The sequence below is a fragment of the Macaca nemestrina genome, chromosome 4 (genome assembly GCF_043159975.1).
Source record: "Macaca nemestrina isolate mMacNem1 chromosome 4, mMacNem.hap1, whole genome shotgun sequence".
In the NCBI taxonomy this organism is placed as follows: domain Eukaryota; kingdom Metazoa; phylum Chordata; class Mammalia; order Primates; family Cercopithecidae; genus Macaca; species Macaca nemestrina.
In genome coordinates this window covers 452,734-477,953 of record NC_092128.1, presented here as the reverse complement: position 1 = coordinate 477,953, position 25,220 = coordinate 452,734, and the positions used below count along the sequence as shown (strand labels likewise).

The window sequence follows — 25,220 nt, the reverse complement described above, 5'->3', positions numbered from 1 at the left end:
GTATATCACAGTGCATATCCTACTGCATAATCATGCTGCATATTGTACCGTATGTCACACCGTATATCATGGTGCCTATCCTACCGCATATTGTACCGCATATTGTACTGCATGTCACACCACATATCGTACTGTATATCACAGTGCATAGCCTACTGCATATTGTACCATATATTGTACTGCATGTCACACCGTATATCATACCGTATATCATAGTGCATATCCTACTGCATATCGTACCGCATATTGTACTGCACGTCACACTGCATATCGTACCATATATCACAGTGCATAACCTACCGCATATTGTACCACTGTGTCACACCGTATATCATACCATATATCATAGTGCATATCCTTCCGCATATTGTACCACATGTCACACCATATATCATACCGTATATCAGTGCATATCCTACCACATATCGTACCACATATTGTACCACATGTCACACTGTATATCATACCATATATCATAGTGCATATCCTACCACGTATTGTACCGCATATTATACCGCATGTCACACCGTATAGCATACCGTATATCATAGTGCATATTCTACCACATATTGTACCGCATATTGTACTGCATGTCACACCACATATCATACCGTATATCACAGTGCATATACTACTGCATATCGTACTGCGTGTCACACCATATATCATACCATATATCATAGTGCATATCCTACCACATATTGTACCGCATGTCACACCATATATCATACTGTATATCATACCGTATATCATAGTACATATCGTACCGCATATCGTACTGCATGTCACACCGTATATCATACCATATATCATAGTGCATAGCCTAACACGTATTGTACCGCATATCGTACTGCATGTCACACCATATATCATGGTGCATATCCTACCGCATATCCTTCTGCATATCATACTGCATGTCGCTAGTCCAGGAAAAAAACAAAATTCAAAGTACAGTTTCCACTCAGTGCGTTTTACTTTCGCACCATTGTAAAGTAAAAAAAAATCATACGTTGAATCATTGTAAGTTGCAGATTGTCTGTGATTGGAATCATACTGTTTGTGACCTTTTCCAGATTGACTTCTTTCACTTAGCAATATGCATTTTAAGGTCCGTCTGTGTCTCTTCAAGGCTTAATAACTCATTTCTCCTAGTGCTGAATAATATCCATTGTAGGGATATACTGCAGGCTACCCACTCACTAACTGGAGGACATCTTGGTTGCTTCCAGGTTTTGGCAAGTATGAATAAATCTGCTGTAAACATCTGTGTGCAGGTTTTTGTGTGAACATGTTTCCAACTCTATTGGGTAACTACCAAGGAGTGTGATTGCTGGATCATATGATAAGAGTATGTTTAGTTTTGTTAGTAAATTGCCAAGCTGTCCTCCACAGTGGCCGTAGGATTTTACTTTCTCCAGCAATGAGTGAGAGTTCCTGTAGCTCCACATCCTCCCCTGCATTTGGTGTTGTGGGTGTTCTGGTTAGGTGGGTAGTGGTATCTCACCGTCCTTTTAATTTACATTTTCCTGGTGACGTATGATGTGGAGCATCTTTTCGTATATTTGTTTGCCATCTGTATGTCTTGTTTAGTGGGATGTCTGTTAAGGTCTTCAACCCATTTTTTTAATTGTTGAGTTTTAGGAGTTCTATATGTATTTTGGATAACACTCCTTTATCAGCTGTCTTTTGCAAATATTTTCTGTCAGTCTGTGACTTGTCTTCTCTTCATGTTGACATTGTCTCTTACAGAAGTTTTTAATTCTAATGAAGTCCAGCTTATCAATTTTTTCTTTCATAGATTATGCTTTTGGTGTTGTATCTAAAAAGTCATCTCCATACCTAAAGTCATCTAAATTTGTCCTGTGCTATTTCCTAAGAGTTTATAGTTTCGCATTTTACACTTAAGTCTGTGATCTGTTTTGAGTGTGTTTTCTTGAAGGGTGTAAGGTCTTTGTCTAGGTTATCGTGTGACTGTTTATTTGTTCCAGAACCATTTTTTGTAGAGACTTATCTTTCATTCATTGTACTGTATTGCTGTTGCTCCCTTTTCAAACATCAGTTGACATATTTATGTGGGTCTACTTCTGGGCTTTTTGTTCTGTTGCATTCATCTATTTGTCCAGTCTTTTCGCCAGTACACACTGTCTTGATTGCTATAGCTTTGTAGTGGGTCTTGACATCAGGTCATGTCAGTTCTCCAACTTTGTTCTCCTTCAATGTTGTGTTGATTATTCTGGATCTTCCGCCTCTACATGTAACTTTAGAGCTGGTTTGTCAATATTCATACAATTCTGAAACTTCGATTGAGATTGCATGCTATAGGTCGAGGTGGGAAAAACTGACGTCTTGACAGATTTGAGCCTTATTTGTGAACATGGAATATCTCTCCCTTTATTTAATTCTTGTTTTGCTTAGCAGAGCTTTATAGTTTTCCTCATAGAGATCTTGTACTTGTTTTGTTAGATTGATACCTATTTGAGTTTTGAGGGTGCTAATATAAGTAATAATGTGTTTTTAATTTCAGATTCTACTTGTTCCTTGCTGGTATATAGGAAAGAAATTGACTTTTGTGTACTCACCCTGTGTTCTGTGACCTTGCTTATTATTTCCAGTTGGTTTTTTTGTTATTGTTGTTCAGTTCTTTCAGATTTTCTGCATAGACTATCATATTATCTGTGAAGAAATTTTAATTCCTTCCTTCCCAATCAGTATACTTTTTATTTCCTTTTCTTATTTCATTAGTTAGAACTTCCAGCATGATGCTGACAAGGAGTGATGAGATGATATATTCTTTTGTTTTCAATCGTAGTGGGAAAACTTTGAGTTTCTCACTTAGGTATGATATTAGCTGTATTTTTTTTGTAGATGTTCTTTATCAAGTTGAGGAAATTTCTCTCTATTCCTAGTTTACTAAGAGTTTTATCATTAATGGTTGTTGGATTTTGTCAAATGTTTTTTCTCCATTTATGGATATGATCTCATGATTTTTCTCTCTTAGCCTGTTGATTTGATGGGTTACATTAATTGATCCTTGAATGTCAAAGCAGGCTTGCATACTTGGGATAAATGCCAGCTGATTGTGGCGTATGATTCTTTTCATTTTTTATCTTTTATTTTTTTGAGGCAGGGTGTTACTCTGTTGCTCAGACTCAAGTGCAGTAGGGTGATCACGGCTCATTGTAGCCTCAACCTCTCATGCTCAAGCAATCTTACCACCTCAGCCTCCTGAGTAGCTGGAACTACAGGCATGAGCTGCCATGCCCAGCTAGTTTTTAAATTTTTTGTAGAGGCAGGGTCTTAAGATCTCACCCAGGCTGGTCTTGAACTCCTGGGCTCAAGTGATCTTACTGCCTTGGCCTCCCAAAGTGCTGGGATTACAGGTGTGAGCCACTGTGCCTGGCCCTGTGTGATTCTTTGTATATATTGTTAGCTTCGATTTGGTACAATTTCGTTGCAGATTTTTGCATCTGTATTCATGAATGATATTGTTCTGTAGCTTGTTTTTTTTTTCTTGTAATATCTTTATCTGGATCATACTGGCCTCATACAATGATTAAGGAAGTATTCTTTCTGCCTCTGTCCCCTGAAAGAGAGTGTAAAGTATTGTGTAATTTCTTTTTTTTTTTTTTTTTTGAGACAGAGTCTTGCTCTGTCTCCCAGGCTAAAGTGCAGTGCTGTGATCTTGGCTCGCTGCAACCTCTGTCTCCCGGGTGCAAGCGATCCTCCTGACTCAGCCTCCCGAGTAGCTGGGACTACAGGTGCCTGCCACCACACCCAGTTAATTTTTGTATTTTTAGTAGAGACGGGGTTTCAGCATATTGGCCAGGCTAGTCTCAAACTCCTGACCTCAGGTGATTCACCCATCTCAGATCTGACTGCCTTGGCCTCCCAAAGTGCTGAGATGACAGGAGTGAACCACTGTGCCCAGGTAAGAATTGTATAATTTCTTTATTAAATGTTTGGTAGAATTCACCAGTGCTAGTGCTTTCTAGCACTAGCTGGGCCTTGTGTTTTCTTTTTTAGAAGGTTATTATTGACTCGATTTCTTTAAGAGGTATAGGCCTATTAAATTCTCTGTTTCTTCTAGTGTGAGTTTTAGCAACTGTGTCTTTCATGAAACTGGCCCATTTTACTAGGTCATCAGATTTATGGGCATAGAGCTGTTCGTGGTATTACTAGATTATCCTTTTAACGTCATGGGATCTGCAGTGATGTCCCCTCTTACTTTTCTGATGCTAATAATTTGGGTCTGCTCTCTTTTTCCCTTAGTTAGCTTGGCCTGGAAGTGTACTGATTTATCAATATTTTCAAAAAAGCCAACTTTTGATTTCATTGATTTTTCTCTGTTGATTTCCTATTTTTAATTTTATTGATTTCTGCTTTAATATTTCTTTTTTCTGCTTACTTCAGATTTAATTTGCTCTTGTTTTTCTAGTTAATCCAAGCTCGAAACTTAGATGATTGATTTTAGATCTTTCTTCTTTTCTAATATATGCATTCAACACTATAAATTGCCCTCGAAGCACTGCTTTTGTTTGCATTCCACAAATTCCGATAAGTTTGTTTTCATTTGTATTTAGTTCAAAATGCTTTTACATTTCTGAGATGTGTTTTGGAGCCTCTGTGTTATTTAGAAATATGTTGTTTAATCTTCATATATTGTGGAATTTTCCAGTTATTTTTCTGTTACTGATTTCTAATGTGATTCCATTGTGCTCTGAGAGCAGATGTATAATTTCTGTTCTTTTATATTTGTTAAGATGTGTTTTATGGCCCAGAATGTGGGCTATCATGGTGAGTGTTATATGCGAGCTTGATAAGAATGTGTATTCTGCTGCTGTTGGGTGAAGCAGTCTAAAGCTGCCCCGTACACCCAGTTCACTGATGGTGCCGTGGAGTTCAGCTATATTCTTACTCATTTTCTGCCTGTTGGATCTGTCCATTTCTGATAGGGAGATGTTGAAGTCTCCAGCTATAATAGTGGATTCATCTATTTCTTCTTGCAGTTCTATTAGTTTTTGACATAAATAGTTTGACACTCTGTTGTTAGGCACATACATATTAAGGACTGTTATGTATTTCATTAAAGACATAAAATTGGCATCTTTATCATTGCGTAATGCCCTTCTTTATTCATGTTGACTCTCTTTACTTTGAAGTCTGCTGTGTCAGAATTAATATAATAACTTTTGCTTTCTTTTGATTAGCATGAGCATGGTATATTTTTCTTCATTTGGGTTTCTTGAAGACAATAAGTAGATGGATCTTGTTTTTTGATCCTCTCTGACAAGCTCTGTCTTGTGATTGGTACATGTAGATCATTGATGTTCAAAGTGATTATTGATATATTGGATTAGTGTCTACCATATTTGTCACTATTTTTTATTTGTTGCCCTTGTTATTTGTTCCTGTTTTTGTCTTTCATTCTTTTTTTGCCTTTTGTGGTTTTAATGGAACATTTTATGATTCTGTTTTCTCTACTATCTTAGCATATCAGTTAAAGGTTTTTTTTTTTTTTTTAACTTTTTAAAGTGGTTTTAATACATTTACAATCAATCCAAGTCCACTTTTAAATAAGACTGTACCACTCCCCTTCCTTGTATCCTTGCTGTCATTCATTTTACTTGTGTATAAGCCGACATAAGCATGTTATCCCTTGGTATTGGCACAGGGTTGGTTCTTGGACCCCCTGTGGATACTAAAATCTGTAAACGCTCAAGTTCCTTAAATAAAATGGCATAGGATTTGCATATAACCTATGCATGTTCTTCCATGTACTTTAAGTCATCTCTAGATTGCTTATAAAACCTAATACAATGTAAATGCTATGTAAATAGTTGTTATACTGTATTTTAAAATTTGTATTATTTTTTATTTTTATTTTTCCAAATATTTTTGGTTTGTGGTTGGTTGAATCTATGGATGTAGAACCCACAGATAAGGAGGGCTAACTGTACATATGTGTACACAAACACACACACACACACGAATAAATACCTAAGCATATGTAATTGAATGCATTTTTGTTACTATTATTCTGAACAAACTGTTTAGATCAATTAAGAAATAGAAAAGGAAAAGTTGTTTCCCTTTATTTATTTTTTCTTCCATACTTTTCTTTTTTTTATGTTGACCCACGTTTCTGACCTATATTATTTTCTTTCTGATGTGGTTTGGCTGTGTCCCCACCCAAATCTCAGCTTGAATTGTATCTCCCAGAATTCCCACATGTTGTGGGAGGGACCCAGGGGAGGTAATTGAATCATGGGGCCTGGTCTTTCCCGTGCTATTCTTGTGATAGTGAATAAGTTTCATGAGATATGATGGGTTTATCAGGGGTTTCCACTTTTGCCTCTTCCTCATTTTCTCTTGCTGCCGCCATGTAAGAAGTGCCTTTTGCCTCCTGCCATGATTCTGGGGCCTCCCCAGCCATGTGGAACTGGAAGTCCAATTAAACCTCTTTTTCTTCCCAGTCTCGGGTATGTCTTTATCAGCAGCGTGAAAACGGACTAATACACCTTCTTTCTGAAGAACTTCTTTTTATGTTGCTTGCAAGACAGGTCTACTGGCAACAAATTCCCTCAATTTTGTTTGAAAGTCTTTATTTCTCCTTCACTTTGGAAGGATAATTTTGTAGAGTATATGTGTAATTTTGGGCTGGTGAATATTTTTCTCTCAGTACTTTAAACATTTCTCTATGCTGTCTTCTTGCTTCATGATATCTGAGAAGTTGAATGTAATTCTCTTTTTTTTTTTGAGATGGAGTTTCGCTCTCGTTGCCTAGGCTGTAGTGCAATGGTGTGATTTCAGCTCACTGCAACCTCTGCCTCCCAGGTTCAAGTGATTCTCCTGCTTCAGCCTTCTGAGTAGCTGGGATTATAGGCGAGCACTACCGTGCCCAGCTGATTTTTGTGTTTTTGTAGAGATGGGGTTTCACCATGTTGGTTAGGCTAGTCTCAAACTCCTAACCTCAGAAGATCTACCTGCCTCAGCCTCCCAAAGTGCAGGGATTATAGGTGTGAGCCGCCATGCCCGGCCTGTAATTCTTATCTATGTTCCTCAGTAAAGTTTTTTTTTCCCCCATCTGGCTTCTTTTAGGATTTTGTCCTTATCTGTGATTTTCTGTAGTTTTGATATAATATGCCTAGGTGTAGATTTTTTGACATTGATGTTGGTGTTCTATGAGCTTCCTGGATATGTGGTTTGGTGTCTGACATCAATTTGGAGAAATTCTCAGTCATTATTTTATCAAATATTCTGTTCCTTTCTCTCTTCTTTTGCCATCCCCATTACACACGTGAATACCTTTTGCAGTTGTCCCACAGTTCTTGGATATTTTGTTCTGGTTTTTTTTGTTTTTTTTTTTTTCCTTCCCGCTTTTTGTTCTCTTTGCTGTTGAGTTTTGGTGGTTTCTGTTGAGGTATCATCAAGCACAGAGACTTTTTTCTTCAGCTGTGTCCGGTTTACTAGTGAGCCCATCAAAGTTGTTCTTCACTTCTGTTTCTGTTGTTTTTGACCTTGAACTTTCCGTTCTGGTTCTTTCTTAGGCTTTCCATCTCTCTGCTTGCATGCTATGAACTTTATCTATTAGAGCTCTTAGGAAGTTACTCATAGTTGTTTTAAGTTCCTGTTCTGACAGTTCCAACATCCCTGCCATGTCTGGAACTGGTGCTTGCTCTGTCTCTTCAAACTGTATTTTCTGCTTTCTAGTATGCCTTGTAATTTCTTCTGGATTGTGCAGTGGCGCGATCTTGGCTCACTGCAGCCTCTGCCCCCCAGGCTCAAGCAGTCCTCTCACCTCCGCCTCCGGAGTAGCTGGGACCATAGGTGCACACCACCATGCCCAGCTAATTGCTTGTATTTTTGGTAGAGATGAGGTTTCGCCATGTTGCCCACGCTGGTGTCCAACTCCTGAGTTCAAGTAATCTGCCTGCCTTGACCTCCCAAAGTGCTGGGATTAAAGGTGTGAGCCACAGTGCCTGGCCTATTTCTCTGTCTTTAACGGTGTAGATCAGCTGAGCACTATTCAGCGGGGAATATGTTCACGGAGAAGAAATGGATTGCTGCACGTTTGAAGTTTATTTGTAAAACACTTAAACAAATTTTAGCCACCAGAAGTACAGAATTACAGAACTACAGCCACCAGAATTACAGAGGTTTCCTGAAAAGAATGTTTACTGTATTCTCTTTTTGGTCCTACCTATAAGTTAGCAAGGGTATTTCTTAAAGGAATTTAACATTATATTAGTTTTAAAAATACTTAGAGTTTCAAATTAGCAACATCAGATTAATCTCAGAAAACATATGTTTTCCCAGCCTATTTGCAATATTCAAGTTTATGATTGAATTTTTTGGTTTCATGTTTGATTTTTACCTCTAGGAAATTGAAAAGGAAGAAACTGATTTAGAACATGCTAGAGCTGATGCATATACAGCCAGTTGTGAAGATGATTTTGAAGTATGTATAAAAGTTAAAACTTTCCTTAGCTTAAAAATCATTTATTCTTAAACATCAGCTTATATGTAGTAAATTTGATGCCCTTTTTATTCTTTTTATTAATCCTAATACTCAGTATCTATCTAGGTTTGATTTAGGTCAAGCTATTACCTATAAAATGCTTGCTATACTTCTACCAATACTTACCAATATGATGTAATTAAATGATTTTATAATTTAACTCATATTTAAGTGCACTGCATAAAAAGTGTGTATGTAGGTATCTACAAAAATACATACACTTTCACATTCTCAGTACAAGTGTTTGCACGTGATGGTAATTGATAGTCTTCTGTGTATGGTTCTGTATTGTGTGATTTATTTTTAGAGAAATAAAGGTAGCAGTTTGTATAGATGTATCTTCAAAAACATTAAAGTCAGGGAACTATAAATATCTTAGCTGTAATAAGGACATTGACTGTTTCAAGTTATAAGCTGTCATGTTTTGTTCAGTATGAGTGATAACGTAAAGTCAATTTGTCTTAAAGCGTTCCAAAAGATTGTTACTGTTTGCAGGACTACGAAGATGACTTTGAGGTTTGTGATGGTGATGATGATGGAAGCAGTAATGAACCTGAGTCAAGAGAAAAAATGGAAGAACTTCCTCTAGCTCAAAAAAAGGAAATACAAGAAATTCAAAGAGCTATTAATGCAGAAAATGAAAGGATTGGCGAGTTATCTTTGAAACTGTTTCAGAAGCAAGGTAGAACAGAATTTGAAAAGGAGCCCAGGACAGGTAAACAAATCAATGCTACTGATGGTGTCCATGCTCTTAGGGCTCTGCGTACTGAGCCCTCACAGATGCCATCACACACAGGCCTGCTCTAATAAGGTGGGCAGAGAAGTAACATCTTCCACATGCTGGTGGTGCTGTGCCCTTGCAACTACCACATAGGAGGCCCCCCGAAGACTTGAGCACGAGCACATCAAGAATTCTCTTACACAGAGAAGTTGCACATCACTATTCTGCTCAGCGCCCAGGCCTTAGGTTAGCTGAGGGCGCTGTGGCCCCACTCAGTGAGCACTGATGCTCCTGTTCTCCAGAGGGAGCTGAGGATACTGTGGCCCTCCTCAGTGGGCAGCCTGGCTTGTTTTTTCTTTGCAACCAGCGTTTTATCCATCTGTGAGCACATGCTCTTATTTTTCCTGATGATGTGCTCATTGAGTTTCCACAGAGGAATCATCATGGTTTTCCCTGGAGGTGTGGCAGTGTCCGCCAGTGAGTGCCTTCATGAGGCACGTGGTGACTGAGGGTTTGAGGTGCCTGTCAAGTCTTGGGACACAGTCAAACTGAGCCTGACACGAAGCATGCTCTTGATTCATTCTTTTTTCCTACAAGGACCTTTTTAAATTAAATTTAGAAATGTATTTTTTCTCCAAATTCTTAGCATCAGGATATAATGTTACTTGTAAGAGTAGGAATTAACGTTTCAAATCGCTTTAAAGGACAACTGTGACTTTCTGATAAAACATGGGCACTGAGGGTAAAATAGGATAATGTTAAAATATTATTTGATGACATACTACTTTATTAGTAAAATATTCAGTAATGCAGTTAATTATAGTTAGTAATTAATATGATGCACTAATACAGATGAAGGTTTTGCAGAATGATTCTTTGTCTCACATTTTGTGCCTGCTACAGAGATGGCAGAACTCAGCTGGGCAGTGCTGATAGAGCATTCTCTAAACTTATAGCAAAAGGGCACCTGTCCTGGTAGAGGTAAGGATCTGCCCCTTCTTCAGCCCTGTTGCCCGGCTGAGGCTCAGGGACTGTTTCCCTCAGCTGCCCGTGGAGAGACACTGCGCATAGGGAGGGTCTGTGTGCCACCGACACAGGATTTCCTGGCAGCATTAACGCTTGTCTGCTCTGGAGTTGCTGAGAAGTGAGCAGGATTTTATTCTTAACATTACTGGTTTTCTTAGCAGATCTCTGAATAACCTTTTTTTGTTACTCATTTTCTACATTTATGCTTAGTGTTATTTCTTCATTAGCCTCATTTACAAGATTAGAATTTACAGCTCTCAATATAAGAGATTATTTTTGGCGTATTTCTTATTTGAAGGAGTTATTCACTGCCATAGACAAAGCTGGAGCTGCTTTCTTGGCCCTGTTTCATGTTGAGCTGGCACCGGTGGACGGTCGTAAAGGCTAGCACGGCACTGATGGCGTGGTCTGTGCTGAAGCAGGAATCACGGAGCCATGCTGACCCCAGGGTTTCAGATAACTGACTAGCTGTGTGATCTTGGGCAGTTACTTAACCTCTCTGTGCCTCATTTTCCTTAACTGTGAAATGAGCCTCAGACTTTCTTTAGGGTTATTGTGAAGATTAAACAAGCTAAACATGGAAGTTGCTTAAAGGAGTGGCAGGCACGTTCTGAGTGCTAAGCACCATCCGCTGCTGTTCTGTGGAATTCATCAAGCAGCCGGTACCGTTTGGTTTCTGTGTCCTCCTTGGCTATACCCGGCTGCACCCTGTGGTGCTTGGACTGCTTGGTTATAAACTGCACACCTTATCCTTTTTTGGGGCAGTAGGAAACCATTTGGTAAATAACTTTTTCCCATGCACCGAAGTTACACCATGGTGTTGGAAAGCCTATGTACACTTCCAAAAGGTAAATGGTCCACTTGGTCAGTGAAGGAGTCTTTGCTGAGCGCTGACGCCTTGCACAGAGGTGTGGGCTCTGTTCCAAGGATGTCTTTATTCAAGTCTTAATTCTGTAACTTTAAATGTTTTCTCATTCTTAAAAACAGCCACATCTTAAAATGTCTGTGTGGTGCTTTGTAATTGTTCATAAACGTGGCCTGCTGTGGTCCTTATCACATCCTGTACGGCAGATGTCCGACAATAAGGGACCTGAGATGCAGAGGTGAAGTAACCCATGGTCATGAAGCAAGTAGCGGGCAGTGCTGGGACTTGAGCTCAGGCCCCTGACCCAGACAGACATCCTCCAGAGCCACACCCTCTGCATCACTGGCCTGCAAGCTTTGTTGTGAAGATCAGATGAGATAATGTGTGGGAAAGGGCTATGAGAGTTTCATAAAACTGTAAGACAGTGGGACAAGTGCAAACCGATATCCAAAAGGAATGAAAAGACAGTAAGATACAGTAGAAATAAATATACAAACAAATAAGCAGATAAGTATGTACAGGAAGCCATAGAAATCCTTAGGGGGAAAGAGGTGGATTGAGGAATGGTTTGTGTCCATTACTAAGGATTATGGATGGAGTTGCTTGTTCTTGTCTTTCTTTCTTTCTTTTTTTTTTTTTTCCCTGAGACAGAGTCTCACTCTGTCTCCCATGCTGGAGTACAGTGGCGTGATCTCTGCTCACCGCAACCTCCATTTCCTGGATTCAAGCGATTCTTCTGCTTCAGCCTCCCGAGCAGCTGGGACTACAGGCACCCGCCACCACACCTGGCTAATTTTTGTATTTTTAGTAGAGATGGGGTTTTGCCACATTGGCCAGGCTGGTCTGGAACTCCAGCCCTCAAGTGATCTGCCTGCCTCAGCCTCCCAAAGGGCTGGGATTACAGGCATGAGCCATCACACCTGGCCAAGTTGTTCATTCTTATATAATATGAACCTTTTCCATCAGCCTGACAATTTGATAATCTAGTCACATCTTCAGAAATTTTAGAAATTCTTCTGAGGAAGCTCATGCCTGCATTCTCTTTTGTTTTGTGCCCTTTGACATATTAAGTAATTGATTCAATATTAATTTGCACTTGTTTCTGTTTTTTAGCAATTTTGTATGCCCTTGTTCCACTTCCCTTACTAAAAGATAATCTTTGGTTTTTTTTGCAGAATGGGCCTAGAACTGCATCTTTTGTGCATTCTTAAGTATTTCTAAAACTCTTTAATAGTGTGAGTGATACATACAATAGATTATCAGTAAATTTTGCTTTGTTGCCTGAAAGTTTTAGATGAAATAAGCAAGAGAGATATCTTAAATGCTTATGGAAGATGTTTGTCGTTAGTTGAAGGGTTTATTGACTATAATCGTTATATACGCCTATAATTGTTTTACTCCGGATATTGCAGTGTTGCAAAAATAGTGTTTTTCTCCCTCATACAGATACAAACAGTTCCCCTTCCAGAGCCTCCGTTTGTGGAATTTTTGTGGATTTTGCCTCAGCTTCACACCGTCAAAAGAGTCGGACTCAGGCCCTTAAGCAAAAGTAGGTGTATTGGGAAAGCAGCCAAAGGTGTTCAGGGCTTTAGCATACTTTTTTTTCACATACTTTTAAAAAATCGAGTTTTAAGTTGCATTTTTACTACTGTCTTTTGGGGTATATGACTTAATTTGTACTACACTTTTCTTTGTGTTGATATCTTATGTTAGTAGAGCAGGTGTGTGAGCTGCGACGTACCATGTGCTGATGTTGGATGTTTGTCCTTATATTTGTGGTGGACAGTTGGAGCTACCCTGGGAGTAAATTGAGAAATTTGTAAAATTTAGAAATCTATAAAAGATATATTTTCAAGTCAAGGGTCTATCATACTAAGCCCACATATGACTGAAGAGTAAATGAAAAAAATAAAGATTTTTTTTTTTTTTTTTTGAGACAGAGTTTCACTCTTGTTGCCCAGGCTGAAGTGCAATGGTGCAATCTCAGCACACTGCAACCTCTGCCTCCCAGGTTCAAGTGATTATCCTGCCTCAGCCTCCTGAGTAGCTGGGATTACAGGCGCCTGCCACCATGCCTGGCTAATTTTGTGTTTTTAGTAGAGACAGGGTTTCTCCATGTTGGTCAGGCTGGTCTCGAACTCCCGATCTCAGGTGATCCGCCTGCCTCGGCCTCCCAAAGTGCTGGGATTACAGGCATGAGCCACCGTGCCTGGCTAAAAAATAAAGAGTTTTAAAAGTGGGTTTAAAATCTCTTAACACCTGGCTTAGTTCATGGCCTTAATAAGTACTCAATAAATATTTACTAAATGAAAAAATCAATCATTAATAATAAAAGTGGCTGGGCATGGTGGTATATGCCTGTAATCCCAGCACTTTGAGCACAGGAGTTCAAGACTGGGTCTGAGCAACATAGTGAGACGCACCTATGGTCCCAGCTCCTGGGGGGTGCTGAGGTGGGAGATGGCTTGAGTCTGACAGGTCGAGGCTGCACTGAGCCGTGACTGCACCATTGCCCTCCAGCCTGGGTGGCAGAGCGAGACCCTGTCTCAAAATAGAAAAAATAATAATAATAGTAATAAAGGTAACAGTTTTCACAACAGTTTTGCTACCCTTATATTTTGGGTCTCCTGTGGAGGTAGCAAAACTAGTTTCTGGCCCCATGGCTTTTTTTTTTTTTAAAACCTGATTCAAGTTCTCAGAAAAGTACATATGGTTTAATGCAATTTTTATAAACCTAGAAATAAAGCTAGACAGCATGTTGTTTAGACTCATATAAATATGAGATAAAATTATATTTTGAAAAACAAGAAAATGATAACCACAAAATTCAATCTAGTGATTGTTGTGGGCAGTGGGGCATCTGGGAATGTGTCAGAGAGGAGCCACTAAGTAGATGCAGGTCATTGGTTGCCTTCCCTTCCTTTCCCTTTCCCTTTCCTTTTCCCTTTCCCTTTCTCTTTCCTTTTCCCTTTCCCTTTCCCTTTCCCTTCCCTTTTCTTTATTTTACGTCTTCTGCTTTTGAGACAGGATCTCGCTCTGGCACCCAGGCTGGAATGCCATGCCATGATCTTGGTTCACTGCAGCCTTGACCTTCTGGGCTCAGGTGACCCTCCACCTCAGCCTCTCGAGTAGCTGGGATTACAGGTGTGCACCGCTACACCCAGCTAATTTTTATATTTTTTTATGTAGAGATGGAGTCTTGCCATGTTGCCCAGGCTGGTCTTGAACTCCTGGGCTCAAGCAGTCCACCCACCTCAGCCTCCCAAAGTACTGGGATTACAGGTGTGAGCCACCGTGCCTGGCTGGTAATCTAGTAATTAGTAGTTTTCTAGTTAGGTAGGTCCTAGGACCTGTTAACTAGATTGATATATAGTGTGCAAGTAGATTATATTCAATCATAAATTATATTAAATATTTCAAAAGAAAAATTTAAGACATGAAAGGCTGAAACATAAAGGGATTGATGATAAATAAAAGTAAAAAAGTTTTTGAGAAAAACGTAGGAGTCCACGCTTTATAAGAGTGTGGATGAGTTCTGGCATTTGTGTGTTGTAAGGAAATACAGAGAAGAAAAATAGTATAGAGGAACTTTTACTACTAGATCTACATTTAGTAAATCAACTTGAAATTTGAGGGAAAACAGATACCTGCTTCACACTATACCCAAGATATATTCCAAATGGATTTTTAAAAAAATGAAAAAAAAAGAGCATAGATAGTGTAAGTGCTTATTTCAGTGATAAGAAAGGACTTTCTAAGAATAAAAAGAATAAAAATGAAAAAATAAAAATTACTGGAATGTACCTCAAAAATTAAATTTCTGTAAGGTACAATTGTCCATAAATTTGACAAAATGTAAAGGTAATTAACCAATTGGGAAAATATATTTGTAAAATATATGATAGAGACTTATTATCCCTAATGCATAAAATGTTTTTATAATTTAATAAGCAAAGTTAAATAGCCCTAGTTAAAAATGGGCATAGATCATATAAGACTCGAGATCCAGTTACGAAAACAAAAACTAATTTGGGCATTAAACAGAAGGATGTGACACAGGGAGTGAATTCCGTAGGTGTTGGAAGAGCTGAGCTTCAGCAGGGCCCAGGAGCAGCTCAGAGATTCCGTGCAGCAGGAGCCACCACTTCCCCTGAGCCGGAGAGGCTGGGCAGTCGGGAGCCGGAGCCATGGCGGGCCTGCTGGGGCCACAGGAAAAACCTGTCAGTGGCTCAAGGTAGAGAGGTAGGGAGAAAAGTAATGTGTTTGCTTATTTTCTCTTACATTGTTTCCCCAGTCTCTCACCACATGGTCCCAGGATGGTAAAGGGCACAGAGAGAATTCACATCAGAGAAAAATTAGGCTGTCAGTAAATGTGTGAAAATATATCCTGTCAGAGAAAAGTACATTGAAACAATGGGATGAATTTTTCTTTTATGGAATAGGCAAGGTATTAAAAAATGATAATACTTAGGCCAGGCATAGTGGCTCACGCCTGTAATCCTAGCACTTTTGGAAGGTGGAGGTGGGCAGATCACCTGAGGTAAGGAGTTCGAGATCAGCCTAGCCAACATGGTGACACCCCGTCTCTACCAAAAATACAAAAATTAGACGTGTATGGTGGCACATGCCTGTAATCCCAGCCACTCGGGAGGCTCAGGCAGGAGAATTGCTTGAACCTGGGAGGTAGAGGTTGCAGCAAGCTGAGATTGTGCCACTGCACTACAGCCTGGGCGACAGAGCAAGACTCCCTCTCAAAAAAAAAAAAAAAAAAAAAAAAGATAATACTTCAGTACTGATGAGAATGTAGAGAAAAAGCTTGCTTGAAACAAATTGGTACAACCTCTGCATAGGCAGCTTTCTATCAGGTATGAAATATAGCTATCAAAATGATGGATACTCTTGAGGATATAATGTCATGAAAAATGCTCCAGTGATATGAGAAAAGCATCTTTAAAAAGAATATGGAAGGAGTCCTACTTTCTTGATGGAATAACTTGTATCAGAGAAATCCTTCAGCTAAAACAACTATAAAAGTTGGATTTAAAACAACAAAAACACCCCAGCTGATTAAATATACCAGGAGCAACCAAGGCCGCTGGGCCCTGAAGAGCCGAGGTCCTGGAGAGAAGGGACACACGCAGGCGATCGCTGTTTCCACTCAGGTTTGCATCTTGATTTCTCAAGACAATAGAGTGAAGCAGAAAGAGAAGGCCTGGAGCATGTGACGTTCGCAGAGGGTCGAGGGGACGAAAATGGAAGTTGAGGACCTTCCAGTGGGAGAATTTCTGATAAAACATCCCAGGCTTTGGTCGAGCCTCCTGCAGGCCTGTGCTCTAGGAAGCAGGGCAGACCTGGTGGAGTGTGAGGAGAAGGAAGGGGGGAGGAGGAGGAGCAGAGAGCAGAGCCGGTGGCCGAGGCACCTCGATGTTGGGCGGGTCGTTCACTCGCTCATTGACTGTGCATTCATTGAGCACCGGCTGTGTGGAGATCACAGTAAAGAAACAAAAATCTCTGCCCTTGCGAGTTTATATCTTAGTGAGGAGTAATAAACAATAAATATCTTAAAGATTTGACCCCGGGCACACTAATATTAGGGTGAAACTTTAGAAAGGAAAGGAGAAACCAGCACAGGCGATTGAAAAGTAACCGTTTGTGAAGCAAGGGGAAGCCACGTGGGTGCGGCATTTCGGGGCCTGTGGGTGGAGGGCGATTGGCTGTGTCAGGCCTGTGGGCGGAGGGCCATTGACTGTGTCAGGCCTGTGGGCCAAAGGCGACTGGAGGACCATGGGCTGTGTCAGGCCTGTGGGCCAAGGGCGATTGGCTGTGTCAGACCTGTGGGAGCTCAATTGGCTGTGTTAGGCCTGTAGACCAAGGGCGACTGGCTGTGTCAGGCCTGTGGGCTGACAGCAATTGACTGTCAGGCCTGTGGGCCAAGGGTGATTGGCTGTGTCAGGCCTGCAGGCGGAGGGCGATTGTCTGTGTCAGGCCTGTGGGCTGACGTTGATTGACTGTCAGGCCTGTGGGCCGAGTACGATTGTCTGTGTCAGGCCTGCGGGCGGAGGGCGATTGGCTGTGTCAGGCCTGCGGGTGGAGGGCGATTGACTGTGTCAGGCCTGCGGGCAGAGGGCGATTGCCTGTGTCAGGCCTGAGGGCGGAGGGCGATTGTCTGTGTCAGGCCTGTGGGCTGACGTTGATTGACTGTCAGGCCTGTGGGCCGAGTACGATTGACTGTGTCAGGCCTGCGGGCGGAGGGCGATTGGCTGTGTCAGGCCTGTGGGCGGAGGACGATTGGCTGTGTCAGGCCTGTGGGCAAGGGCCATTGGCTGTGTGCGCAATTGGCAGTGTCAGGCCTGTGGGCGAGGGCCTTTGGCAGCGTCAGGCCTGTGGGCGGAGCGTGATTGGCTGTGTCAGGCCTGTGGCGGAGCGTGATTGGCTGTGTCAGGCCTGTGGCGGAGCGGGATTGGCTCTGACAGGCCTGTGGAGGGAGGGCGATTGGAGCGCCATTGACTGTGTTAGGTGCTGCCTGCAGGTCAAGTCCTGCGGGAAGCACAGAGGTTGGCTGTGGCCTGGAGAAGAGCGTGGCCCAAAACCCTTACTGGCCACATGGTCTGACCATGGCGCAGGTGATGGGACAGTCAGAATGTCAACTCCTGAAGTCAAATGAATTGGTGCTTATGAACATCCCAGGCATACATGTTGTGTGACTTGACTTTGTGTTAGCTCAGGCGTACGCATTAGAATGGTCACACATCAGGTTCTTGACACACACACGAAGCAGTCGGGGAGCAGGATCACCAGATGCCAGGGTCACACGCCGGGTTCCCACGACTTTCTACTACTCAGTTATTTTTAACTGTTAAATATCTCAGACTCACCCCACACTGAAGCTAGATTTCTGACAATGACATGCATTTAACTCTCTAAGTTTACTTCTGTTCTCCCTATACTTTCCCACGTATATTACTCAAGTTAATTTTTGTCTTGTTTCCAATTATTTCAAAGGATGCGAAGTACAAAACTGCTTCGGCTCATTGACTTAGATTTTTCATTTACTTTCTGGCTCTTGGATCTACCACCAGTAAATGAATATGACATGTATATCAGAAACTTTGGGAAAAAAAATACCAAGCAGGTAAATATGAGATATATTAACTAAGTGATAAAATGCAAGTAAAGTCTAATAGGATAACTTTGTGTCTTCCTGAATATTGTTCTGCAATATTAGAACTTGGGGATGGTCTGTGAAGGATACAAGCTTAAGGAAAATGGGGACCCATCTTCACATGGGGCCCATTCACCCAAGAGGCCAGGCACAGGCAAAGCCGGAAGTACTCCAGAGCCTTCAGGAGTGCCTGAAGGAGCTCCAGTGGGTGATCTGCTCGGAATAGGGAGAGAATGGCTGCTGTCCTGACCTTAGAGTGAAGCTTTATGCTGTGCAAATGTTTTATTTATTTATTTAGAGACAGTCTGACTCTCTCGCCCAGGCTGGAGTGCAGTGGAGTGATCTTGACTCACTGCAAACTCTACCTCCCGGGTTCAAGTGATTCTCGTGCCTCAGCCTCCCAAGTGATTGGGATTACAAGTGTGAACCATCATGCCCAGGTAATTTTTATATTTTTAGTAGAGACGGAGTTTCACCATGTTGGCCGGGCCGGTCTTGAACCCTGGCCTCAAGTGATCCGCCTGCCTTGGCCTCCCAAAGTTCTGGAATTACAGGTGTGAGCCTCTGTGCCCAATCTATTTATTTATTTATATTTTTAATTTTTTTTATTTGTATAAATTGAGGTAGTACAAGTGCAGTTTTGTTACATGGATCTGTGCATAGTGGCGAAGGCAAATGTTTTATTTAAAGTCTAGCTAAGTGTCAGGTTTGGATTTGTTTCTTGTGTTCCAGGTGAGTGTAAAGCAGTCCTACTTGTCTGTTTAAAATTCTTATAATTGAAGAATTTCAATGTATATGATACTTCTGAAGGTTTTTATAATGTGGACTCACTTAAAATTTTTTTAAATTATTTATTAGAGACAAGGTACTAATCTATTTATTAGAGACACCCCTAAGCTGGAGTATAGTGGATGTTCACAGGCGTGATCACAGGACATTGCAGGCTCAGCTTCCCCCATAGCTGGGACTGCAGGCCTGTGCCACCATGCCTAGCTTTGGACTCTCTCTAATTCAGATTATACCTGTTTGATTCTGGGACTCTCTTCTCTCATGGCTCTCTCAAGGTGCCCTGGTGTATGGCGTTCCTGCTCCCTGTCTGCCTTATCTGCCTGTCTGTTCCTCAGTTTCCAAGGCCCATTTTCTGGGTGAACCCTTCCTAGTGACTTATATTGAATTCTTTCTCCTGTTCCAGAGTTCCTACAATTTACTATTTCATGCAATTTTGTACTTCCCTGTAGTATTTCCAATCATTAATTCATTATGTAATGGTCTCACTTCACAACGAGGTTCTAAAGCTTTTGAAGTCAGACGTCCTATCTTACATTTTTCTTACATTCCTGATACTGGTACCACCAATCTTAACATTGTCTAGTTGGTGCACTCAATAAAATCCTTTTGAAAGGAGGAAGGTCACAGGATGAAGCTGAAGAAGCTGATGGCTTTTAAATTTTTAAATTTAAAATTTTTTTTTAAGAAACAGGGTCTTGCTCTACCACCCAGGCTGGATGGAGTGCAGTAGCAAGATCATAGCTCACTGCAGCCTTGAACTCCTGGGACACTGACAATATTAATCCTAGTTTTGCAGCTGATTCACTCTGACCTTAAGTAGATTATTTATCTTTGGTGATTTTCCTCATCCCAAAGCTGTTAGTAACAAAACTGACTTCACTGAAGCATGTACCTTTTGAAATAGATATGTGGTTTTGAAAAACCAGCATGTTCTAAGAAAATAGGATGTGGGCAGGTGAGGTGGCAGTATTTTCAGACTAAAGGGGAATCGTTTGGTGAGACTTTTTGAACACACTTTTGAAAATTAGACCTGTATATATCTATATTGAATGTTTAAGCACAGTTGTCTTTGCATGATTGTTCTTTATGCTTTGATATTTACTTTTGATACACGACTCTCATTATGAACTTAGTAATGACAAATTGCTCTGAAATTGAAACGAATGTTAATTTTGGCGTATTTTTGTTTTTAAGGCATATGTTCAGTGTAACGAAGATAATGTTGAAAGAGACATTCAAACGGAGGAAATAGAGACCAGGGAAGTGTGGACCCAGCACCCAGGAGAAAGTACCATTGTATCTGGAGGTAACATCTTGCTCTTGAGTGTTGACCATTGACTCTCTTTACATTATTTTTTGTTTTATTTTTACTTATTCCCTTTCTGGTTCACTCTCATTTTGTCTTTCTCCTCTGTATGGTTGTTAGCATGTGACAATATCAGTACCCAATTTTCTTTTAAAGAAACACTAACTACCAGCCACAGAGCTGCTGAGCTACAAGGGGAAGGAAACCTGCTCTTGAGGCCCAGTCTGCGCCATTGCCAGGATTTATGACAGATTTTATTCCTATGTAGAGGGAGAGATTCCACATTCCAAACAACCAGTGTGTCCCTGGATCTTTGGAGCATACTGTGGTTTTAACTTGGGGGAAGTCTATTCTCATGAATATAGAATTTTTATATTTTAAGTGCCGTTTGCAAAAATGTTCCATCAATTTAGATTGAAGGTCCCTAGAATGTATAGTTTCTGCTAAGTACTCTGGAGCGATGTACATGTTGAATGCTTTACTGGTTTTTCTCAAGGAATTGCCTCTGTATGTCAGGGATGTATATTATCCGCTTTTCTCAGGTAAGCCTCACCTTAAGAAAGTAATATACCTAAACTTACATGATAATTCAGTTGATTCCTTTGAATGTTTTTTTGTTTTGTTTTGTTTTGTTTGAGATGAAGTCTTGCTCTGTCACCCAGGCTGGAGTGCAGTGGCACGATCTGAGCTCCCTGCAACCTCCGCCTCTTGGGTTCAACTGATTCTCCTGCCTCAGCCTCCCAAGTAGCTGGGACCACAGGCACCTGCTATCACACCTGGCTAATTTTTGTATTTTTTAGTAGAGATGGGGTTTCACCATGTTGGCCAGGCTGGTCTTGAACTCCTGAGCTCAGATGATCCACCTGCGTCGGCCACCCAAAGTGCTGGGATTATAGGCGTGAGCCACCATGCCTGGCCTGAATGTTTTTCTAAATACATTACAGACTTCTATAAAACAATATGCAATTGTTTTGGGGAGTTAATAGTAGTAAATCTAGAGAGTATAGCGTGAAGTTTTCTACCTTTTCCTTCTAGGACTCTTAATGTTGATTTGTTACGCCTGTTTGAACTCTAAGATGTGTGATGCATGACTGTTTTAGAGTCAGCTTCGTTGATTTTTTATAACCTGTTTTTTTTAGGCAGTGAACAAAGAGATACCTCTGATGCTGCAGTTATGCCAAAGATTGATACTCCGAGGTTATGTAGCTTTCTGCGGGCGGCTTGTCAGGTATGCTCAACCTATAATATGTTGTGTTCTCTGTGTAAGTGCTTTAAGTTTCATTCTATATAGAAACGTAGGAGCTTTTAAGATCTTAAAAGTCTTTGTAGCTTGGATAAATCAGAATCAGTTATTCATTTTCAGGTATTATTTTCTTAAAAATTATCAGTGGTACATTCATAAAGACCTTGTGGGCAGGATGACACTGGGTAAATGTATATCACTAAAGTACTATGTATGTATTTGGATTGTGAATTTTATTATTAATTTCTTTTTTTTTTTTTTTTTTTTTTTTTTTTTGAGACGGAGTCTCGCTCTGTCACCCAGCCTGGAGTGCAGTGGCGCGATCTCGGCTCACTGCAAGCTCCGCCTCCCGGGTTTACACCATTCTTCTACCTCAGCCTCCCGAGTAGCTGGGACTACAGGCGCCCGCCACCTCGCCTGCCAAGTTTTTCGTATTTTTTAGTAGAGACGGGGTTTCACCAGGTTAGCCAGGGTGATTTCGATCTCCCGACCTCGTGATCCGCCCGTCTCGGCCTCCCAAAGTGCTGGGATTACAGGCTTGAGCCACCGCGCCTGGCCTATTAATTTCTTACATTTTAAAACAACTAGAGACTAACAAGCAGACGTGAAGTTGGCAAGGCAAGCATAAATCTAGGGCATTTGAAAATAATAAACTTCTGATTTTGTAAGCTGATTTATAAACGGAGAAAAATTTTAAATCCATACAGAGAGACATGAAAGAGGCCTGTGAAGCTGCAGGTACTTTAGTGGTTATCACCTCATGGCCGTGGGGCTCGTCTGACCCCCCTGCCCACTCCACCACCCACCCCATCGGTTATTTTGAAACAAATCCCAATCATCTAACTTTGCCTCCAAATAGAGTTCATTATGAATCTCAAAAAGCAGAGAGTGTCTAAAAGAGTAATTAGTAATAACTTAAAATGCAGTCAGCTGTGAAGTCGGCACTCACATTTCCCCAGCTGTCTCATCACTTTCTTGTGTGGAAGCACTTGAGTCTGCTGCAGCACTGAAGTGGGACATTGTGAAACTTTGACACGCTGGTTGAGATTAAGGATGATTTGAAACCTCGACATGCTGGTTGACATTAAGGATTGTGAAACCTCAACACACTGATTGAGATTAAGGATGATCATGAAACCTCAACACGCTGGTTGAGATTAAGGATGATCGTGAAACCTCGACACGCTGGTTGAGATGAAGGATGATCGTGAAACCTCGACACGCTGGTTGAGATTAAGGATGATCGTGAACCTCGACACGCTGGTTGAGATTAAGGATGATCGTGAACCTCGACATGCTGGTTGAGATGAAGGATGATCGTGGAACCTCGACACGCTGGTTGAGATGAAGGATGATCGTGGAACCTCGACACACTGGTTGAGATTAAGGATGATCGTGAAACCTTGACACACTTGACATTAAGGATGATTGTGAAACCTTGACACACTGGTTGAGATTAAGAATGATTGTGAAACCTCAACACGCTGGTTGACATTAAGGATGATTGTGAAACCTGGACATGCCGGTTGACATTAAGGATGATTGTGAAACCTCAACACACTGTTGAGATTAAGGATGTTTGTGAAGCATCGACGTGCTGATTGACATTATGGATGATTCTCAGACACTAATCTGAGCACGTGGTGGTCATGTAGTCACTCTGTTGCAATTATGTAGGAATCTATGGTTTACGAAATATGATTCTGATTTTACACGATTTATGATTTGTATCACATTTTGTTTTAGTGTAAGTTCTAAGTGTTCTAGTTCTAAGTTCTAGTGTAAGTTCTCATCTCTAAGATGAGAGAGCGCTTGGGTGCAAGGTGAGGTGGATAGGGAAGGAGGGAGGACAGAGGGTGACCAGCCTGGGGCCATCCCTGAACTCACAGCTCTCCTGTCTGGTCTGTGTCCTGGACACACTCCTGCAGGTCCTCAGTAAACACTCCCTGCTTTCTTCATTCCCGTCCGGTGTTTCTCACAAGACACTTCCTGTCTCCTCACACAGATCCTATCGAGTCTCGTTAAACGCTCCCTGCCTTACACACTCCACCCTCTGCCTCTCACTAAACACTCCCTGCCCTCCACACTCCACCCTCCATCTCTCACTAAATACTCCTTTTCTTGCCCGTTCCCATCCTGTCATTTCTCACTTCAAATCTCCTGCCTTCCATACTCTCTTCCCGTCAGTTCTCATTAACATTTTCTTCCTTCTTCCCACCCATCTTGTCAGTCCTCACTACAGGTTCCCTTTCTGGCACGAATCCTATCAATTCTCACTCAATGTTTCCTGCCTCCCGCCCTCCTGTTCTGTCCGTTCACATGAAACATTCTCTGCCTTCCTCACTCCCGTACGTTCGGCTTTCACTGTCTGTTTCTGCCTTCGTCACTCTCACACAGTCAGCTCTCACTCAGCATTTCCTATCTCCCACTCTCCCATATTCTGTCAGTTCTCACTCAATATTCCCGGCTGTCCTGACCCTGAGTGTTCAGGTCACGTCAGTTCCCACTGAACACTTGCTGACCTCAGTTTTTACTACGCAGCCCCCTCTTCCTCACACAAATCCTGTCGCTTCTCACTGAACACCCTCTGCCTTCCTCACTTTCCTTCTGTTAGTTCTCAGGAACATTTCTAGTTCTTTTTCCATCAGTCCTGTTGTGTCTCCCAATCTCTCTCTGCACCGTCAAATCCTAAGGATGCTCCTGGAACGATGACAGTGTTTTACCACTCACTCTGGCTTTTTACCGAAACCCGGTGAGAGAGACTCAGTGGGTTCATGACTGTTCTTTACACTGCTTTGTTCATTTATAAATGCTGGATATCCAGCCCTTCCTCCCACTGTGATTTTTAGCAGTGTATGTGGCATGAAAAACAACATTCAGGGCAAATGATGGTTCTCTTGTGGAGTTTGTTTTAGTTAATCTTATTGTATTAGTTTTCAGTATTGTGCATAAAGGACCATATCGTTTTTCTTGTAGTTATGATAGTGTCGTGGATCTAGGCAGTTATTTGCAGATCTGGATAAGATGAAAAGGTAATTTTTTTTTTGGGAAAAGATAGTCCTTTGTAAAGTTTTTATTAAAGACTACTCACTTATGTCTGACAGGTGATGGCTGTTTTGCTGGAAGAGGATCGCTTGGCAGCTGAACCCAGCTGGAATCTTAGGGCTCAAGACAGGGCCCTGTATTTTAGTGACAGCTCATCTCAGCTGAACACCAGCCTGCCATTCCTTCAAAGTAAGAGGCTGTTCTCAAATACGATTTTAAATCCAGTGACTAAACATTCATGTTGAAATAATAATTTGTAGTATTACATTTTATTTTAATGTGATGGGGTTTACTGTACATAAAATTGAGAAAGACTGAGTTTCTGCAGAATTCAAAAGTGAGTGGTTAGTTTTTCCCCCTTAAGTGTGTATGTTAAATTTGTGATTAAGGATTTTAATAAGATGAATAGAAGAGGGATCCACAGTAATGTAAACAAGTGAGATTGTTTAAATGAATGGGAACTGAGATTTTCTATGTGTTTGAAATCCTATTTTCTTTTCTCTTCCAGTTACTCAGTTTCTTTTCATGAGATAGAGTAGAAGAAA

At 41.1% G+C, this 25,220-nt stretch overlaps 1 protein-coding gene across 10 annotated transcripts in view; it reads left to right on the top strand.

Moving 5' to 3' along the window:
* DYNC2I1 (dynein 2 intermediate chain 1) overlaps positions 1–25,220 on the top strand; it is a 110,464-nt gene that overhangs the window by 41,332 nt on the left and 43,912 nt on the right. For 8 of the 10 annotated variants that reach the window (XM_024790703.2, XM_011729939.3, XM_011729943.3 and 5 more), the window contains 7 exons: positions 8,381–8,458; positions 9,014–9,233; positions 12,577–12,679; positions 18,133–18,262; positions 20,276–20,387; positions 21,527–21,615; positions 24,735–24,864. In XM_024790703.2, the coding sequence (XP_024646471.2) occupies positions 8,381–8,458; positions 9,014–9,233; positions 12,577–12,679; positions 18,133–18,262; positions 20,276–20,387; positions 21,527–21,615; positions 24,735–24,864 (862 nt within the window). Of the gene's footprint in view, positions 1–8,380; positions 8,459–9,013; positions 9,234–12,576; positions 12,680–15,247; positions 15,373–17,177; positions 17,754–18,132; positions 18,263–20,275; positions 20,388–21,526; positions 21,616–24,734; positions 24,865–25,220 lie in introns of those variants that run through there. The other 2 variants (XM_024790707.2, XM_071094164.1) reach the window with 2 other exon arrangements.